The sequence below is a fragment of the Schistosoma mansoni genome, chromosome W, assembly GCF_000237925.1.
Source record: "Schistosoma mansoni strain Puerto Rico chromosome W, complete genome".
Classification (NCBI taxonomy): Eukaryota; Metazoa; Platyhelminthes; class Trematoda; order Strigeidida; family Schistosomatidae; genus Schistosoma; species Schistosoma mansoni.
The window spans coordinates 39,109,163-39,115,624 of record NC_031502.1 but is presented as its reverse complement, the minus strand read 5'-3'; the positions used below and the strand labels follow the sequence as shown (position 1 = coordinate 39,115,624).

The 6,462-nt window shown below is 31.2% G+C and overlaps 1 protein-coding gene across 1 annotated transcript in view; it reads left to right on the top strand.

Annotated features, from left to right (window-relative positions):
- The first annotated feature begins 1,049 nt into the window (after positions 1 to 1,049).
- The window catches only part of Smp_135160 (putative dual specificity protein phosphatase), a 25,433-nt gene continuing 20,020 nt past the window's right edge, over positions 1,050 to 6,462 (top strand). Inside the window, exon 1 of the mRNA XM_018789646.1 lies at positions 1,050 to 1,616. Within this exon, the coding sequence (XP_018655068.1) occupies positions 1,133 to 1,616 (484 nt within the window). The 5' untranslated portion in view covers positions 1,050 to 1,132. The remainder of the gene's footprint in view (positions 1,617 to 6,462) is intronic.

Sequence of the window (6,462 nt, the reverse complement as noted above, 5' to 3'; positions counted from 1 at the left end):
GTTAATTTACATAGCTGAAGATATGTGTTGTATGTTACTTATGTTGACATAAGTAGTACATAACACCAGTCACCAGCCTGGCAGCAGAAAGTTGAGAAAATCGAATCGAAGAGGACGGAACACAAAGTAATTGTTGTGGCAGTGAAGGAACGATGAAGTTTCAGACGATTGATGGAATATTTGCAAATGAAATATTTTATGTACATTTCTTATATTCTACCAACATACTCTGTAATTTTGTATTAAAATAGAATTGGTTGTCCCAACCTGTGTTCTCGTTCATTACAGATGTGTTAGCTTAGTACCAGTTATTTAAATCCACTATTGTAATTCCACTGTCCTTATAAATGATGATATTTAGGTAATTTTAAACTCTATTTAACCATATGAACAAAGAATTAACTCAACTTCTATCTTATAATATAGATAAAGTCTATAACCACTGATCTTTAGAATAATTTAGTGAAAGTATGAGAATATGCCATCTAACTGAGTGATAAGCCTTCGTTAAAAGCAAGTCTTAGATAAAGGGTTCACTGACATTCTTATTCTTATTATCTCAGTTGACCCAACAAAACATTTCGCCTATAAGTGGATTAGGTCTGCATGATTTATCTGTTTTAAATCCAGATTGTGACTAGACACTTGACAATAAATTTTCCAATCACTTTCTTTCAAATTTCTTGATTGAATTCGTTCTGAACATTCTATATTATTTACAAGTTGATCATATCAGGTACTTGGATTAAAATGTCAAATGTTCAAAATATTACATAACATCCACAAATATGATTGTACCCTGTGCATTTTTTTGGTGATATTATTTCCACTCATGTAAGTTAAATTCTACATGTCATTAAATTTGGTTAATAGCTTTAACCAATCAGAACTCTGTGAAAATCGATCGTATTTTAGTTAACCAATGATTTTAAAAAATGAGACAGGATTTGTTAGCACAATGGAAAGTTATATGTAGTAACATGAAATGATTTATGAAATATCTTTTTCTCTAAAAGAAAAGTACAATTTCCAACTTGTTTCTATGATTCAGATATTGAAATAGGATTATGTTTATTCTAAACCGTTACTGGCTTAATGTACTTTATATTTGATATCAGAATTACTTCTCTAAATGTCAAGTTCGAAAGTTATTGTTATAGAGAGACCTGAAAACTCAAAAAGCTTTAACCATGATGAGATCAGCAATACGTGTGGCATGGTGAAATCAGAAATCATACTTTCTAGATTACGTAAAGCCAAAGAATTATCATTAGATTCTCATCTAATCATTGTGGATATGAGAGAGACGAGACTTTACCAATCTGGTCACATACTTACAGCTCGTTCAGCAAACTGTTACACAAAAACTATGGCCAAACGAGCTATCCAGTCATGGGATATTTGGTATACAGAAACACATGGATGCCCTGCACCTTATATGGAATCTCCAGTGTCATTTATTTCACAAATATCACTGGTTAAACCTGCCATTGTGGTTTATGATCAACGTAGTAATTTTGCAGCCATTTCAACACTTAAAGATAAAAAAGTTCGAGCTGAATTGCATTTTATTTCTGCTCTACTAGATCGAGGAAATCGAGTTTACATGATTGATGGTAAGTCATTGCTCATTGCTTAATAGGTATACTTTTTATTAACTTGTCCATGGATATGAATGTCAAAACTTAGGATTTTGAATTATTATTAACAATTTATTGCATGTAATGGTAAATTCAGACTACAATAAAAATCAGAAATTGAATTTTGTTAGAAAAATATTTTCATACAACGAGGTACTGGGTAAAATTATCGTTATGTCATCATATTCACTCGTATTTTAAGTAAAATTATAAATTACATACAATTTGTAAAGCATAAGTAACCAGTTCACTCAGTTTTTCATTAGTGATAAAGTTTAAACTGATTCCCAAAGTTCTAAAGAGCAGCGACCAGTAAAGTTTTGTTAAGTGATGATTTATGAAACTGAGAGACCATCGTGGTTTTTAATGAGTTGTTTGAGCTGATAAATAGTTTCAACATAATAACTACATGACATCTCGTTAATTTCTTTCTTGTACGGGTCTAGCTAAACAGCAATCGTTTCTATGCTTTATAATTCAATACACTCTCAAATAAAATTCCTTTCAACACAGGATATTAGAGTGAGATCGGCGTTGATTCTTTGGCTAGTTTACTAGCTGGAAGGATTTAATTCTGTTTCAGTAGTGAAAGTTACCATGTAGCTTAACGAATTTATATCCATTTAGTGAATCCAAAGGCTAGCCACTGGTAATAAGTAAGATGTTTATTTTTGCAGAGAAAAATTTAAGAAGATAGAATCTAAAGCTTAATAATACATTGTTGTTCAACTATATAGTTACAGAATCCATCTCCTATAAATAAAACAAAAAGGATAATAATACAGTCTTTCCAGTAGATATCTTCAAATATTATCTGCATAATCTCTAAGTATCCTGACAGAAATTGTAGGCTGTGGGACTATACTTAACAAGAGAAAGAGTAGATAATTCAGTTTTTAATGTAACGAACTCGAATGAGTATGGATGATTGAAAAATGGTTTCAATAGTTTACAGCCTCAACTTACCTCTTAAGATTGAATTTGATTGGAAAAGATTAAAATATCGAATCATTGTTATTCACAGCAAAAAAAACTTGACAAACCAATCTGATATTGTTAATATTTAATCCATGTGGTATCAAATGTCTATGTACTTTACAATTACTAACTAGTGGATATTTTAAGTGAATAGTAGACGTATGACCCCATAGTTTCATTTACATCTTAAATACTTTATCATTACTGCCCTCAAATGCCTTGATACGGTCAAAAGTGGGGAGAGTCCGCTCTCCCTCTCCAAATGCTCTCATATGGCCACGTGTATATAGCCTATGCCAGGGTAGTACTACTCACTGCTTTCTCGTGGCACCGGTGTTGTTTATGAGATTGAGAGGACGAAAAGTGAATGTCCAGTGCTTGAACCGGGTTGGTGAACACAGAAAGTCCACCTAGGGGAGTTGGAAAACCCTCACTGCAAACCAATGGTGTACATGGGCCATAGTATCGTGAGGGAACAAATGGCGTATGAACCAATTGTTGGTCACCGGCTACCATTGGACTGCATCTCCTCACGATACTCCACTGCTTTGTGGATTATATTTTTAGGTCAGCGGCTCCGGATGTGGCCCCCCAAGAAAACCATCTGCTTCAGTTTCGGCATCTGGGCCAGTATCACAGCCCTCACACAAATCAAATGAGATTTGTGCGGCGCATATGTATTCGGTGCCCCTTTGTACCAATATTTATGTGTTTAAATAAATAAATAAAAATAATAATTCTTTATATTGATTTCACTCCACAACTAGTAAATAAATTATGTTTCTATGCTTATATAATACAGTTACTTTAGTGATAATTAATTTATCAAATTATCATAGATTTTAATAAAATTAGTGAGATAGTTTTGTTAGAAGTGAAATACAATACCATAAATACAGATCAATAAATGAGAGTTATGATGATACAATTTCAGTCAGTTAACAAGAAATGTTGTTTGATATTTACTACTAATATTAGCAACAAAAGGATAAAACTTTATAAATTATTTTGTCTAAGAACTTTAATGAAGTGTATTATTATTTATAATTGTCCTTACTAAAAACGAATGTAAGCCTTAAGGCCTATTTTATAGTTTAAAAAGTGACTAACGAGTCTGTCTGCTTCATATATACATACAAGTAGATTGCTAACGTATCTGCTTGCATCGAATAAGGCATAGTTGAATCGAAGTTCCTGATTACTAACGAAATAAAACAAAGTAAACTGCTAATGTGTCCATTTGATTTGCTTTCCATAGTGTTTCAATTTTGCAATTGGTTAATTTTATGGATGATAGAATTATTTATAACAGTCTATATTTGTTATCCTGGTTGTACTATAATTCATTTCAACATGGAACGATGAAGTAGAAAACACAATTTAAAGAACAGTAGGAATTCTGCTTCTAATATGATAATTAGGTTTTCATGAATTCCAAAAGGAAAACAAACTCATGAGGTAATCAGTCCACAAGAGATTAACAACTAATCAAAATCATCCTAATAATTATTAAATCAAATGAAAGGAAGTAAATTAAAGGGAAATAGACTGATTTCGTTGATTTACCTATTCACTAGATCATACTTCCTTAGTTTCAGTCATAACTACCTGAAACTGAAAATAACATGGCTCTAGGGGTACATCCATTGTACTAAACATCAAATGATGAAGCTCAAACATTCAAGGATTTTAAAAATATAATTTTCAAACGAATGACAAAACATACCCTAAAAGCTTTAGCCTACTAATTAAATTACGATAAGTCAATTTAAGGAATCAAAGTTAGTCCATGGTTTTCTAAATAAACTTAGATCCTATTCAAAGTTTCAAACAAAACATGTGCCTGGAAATAAATCTCGAGATTAAACCACCAACCGTACCTAAAGAGTATTAATTCCTGAAATTACGATTAAAGGGTGATATGGTCTGCGAAATGATGATTTGACGTATAAGAAAAGCTGTAAACGGTACATTCAATACGAAAAGATTATACCCCTCTCTCTTAATCCAACCAATAGTGATTACACGAAATAGCGATAAACTTCCTGGTTTCACTGCCGTCATGTGTATTTACCATTTTGAATGCTTTTGCGAAGTCAGTTATACTAGGTATATAGAGAGGTAAATATATCATCTTATTTGTGAACATCACCTTTTATGGTTGGTCGAAGGAGGAAAAAATTCAATAGAAACCTCTAATTTCGTGCATCTAATTGAGATTGGTGAAGCTTTCAGGGTTACCCATAGAATCTCATAAAGCTTACCTTATGCTTTTGGAATCCGCCTCTTAGTTATCACAGAAGCCATCAGAATGCATATCAATAAACCTAGCCGTTGTATACGAAAAATATTTGTACAGCCTCTTAATTTACCATGGCTTTTTACTAATTTATTGAAAAGTTTCTCAAATTTTTTTCCAAATCTTACAAACTTTAAGATTTTGTTAAATTTTAACTTTTAATTTTTATGTTACGTAATGCGTTTGATGCTTTGATTATCTAGTCCTTATTGCTCTAGTATTGCTAATTACTTATTATCGATCTCACAGATAATAAAATACCCACATTTATACCCAATTTCAATTCCTACCATCACTTTTACGTAACTGATCTCGATAATCAGTTGCTTATGAAATTTCAGCTTAGTTCTAATTTTCATTTTATATACGTAACTTTACTGACTGATTACTATATTGTTATTCTATTATTTAAAACACAATTATATGAACGAAGAATATTCTTTTTGTCAGTTTAGTCCACGTAATTAATTAATTAATTATAGAAGGTTATTTTAGTTGTACAAGCGTGTTTCTTGTCAATTCATTTTTACTCTGTGATCTCCTAGGTACTGTAATGGAATGTAAATTTATCATTACAATTCATTGGTGTTTCAATCAATTTTGGTTATAAAGCTTTAAAAACTCTCAAAACTACGTTTTTCAGACAAAATATTGTCTTCAATTTAACCTTTTCTCTTAATTTCTTTCCCTAGTTAAAATAAATGATTGTCAATTGTCATGACAACCTACTTACTTAAGTCATTGTTTAAATTTATCCTGATGTTTCTGTGATCTCATGGATCATTATGTGATGTTTTTTCTGAGTCAAAGAAATTAAACATGTTTTCTAATGTTATGACACTGACTTCAGTTATGAAGGTTAGCTTCCATCAAACTAATCATCATTTGAATATACATTTGTTCATTATAAATACTTTTTAGTTATCTATCTAAATCAACATAATATATCGATATGTCTTTTTTTAGAATTAAGGATAGAAAAAATAACACTATACCTCACCTTATTTTACATTCTATAAAATTTTCATATTTAGTTTCTATCAAGTAATTTGAATTATTGATTGTTTTCATTTTTATTTCGATTTTTCAAAGAATAAGTTTACTACTGAATTTCATAGTTCTGCTTATTATTTAAAGAGAGAAAACTTTTTTAACATATGAGTGAATTACAATATGGAATACATATATGATCAAATAAACATTAATTCATTAATAAAAATAGTATCATATATAAGAACTTTCGTCTAAATTAGAGCGAATAGTTTCATAGTGTTTGGGTGCCGAGTTAATGTAAAACACTAAATAGGAATAATGTATTTGAATTTACTTCAAATTCATTCGTTGAGATTTTACAAATATATTATTGATCAGAGGAGGTTTTGTGGAGAATTTAGTATTTTCACAGTTGAAATCATGAGTCAATTGAAGCTAGACCACCATCGAAAACCTGGAAGCACTGGATGGCCGTTTCGCCCTATTACGGGACTCCTCAGCAGTGCGCATCCACGAATCCGCTCTCGCGAGCGAGATTCGAACCCAGGACCC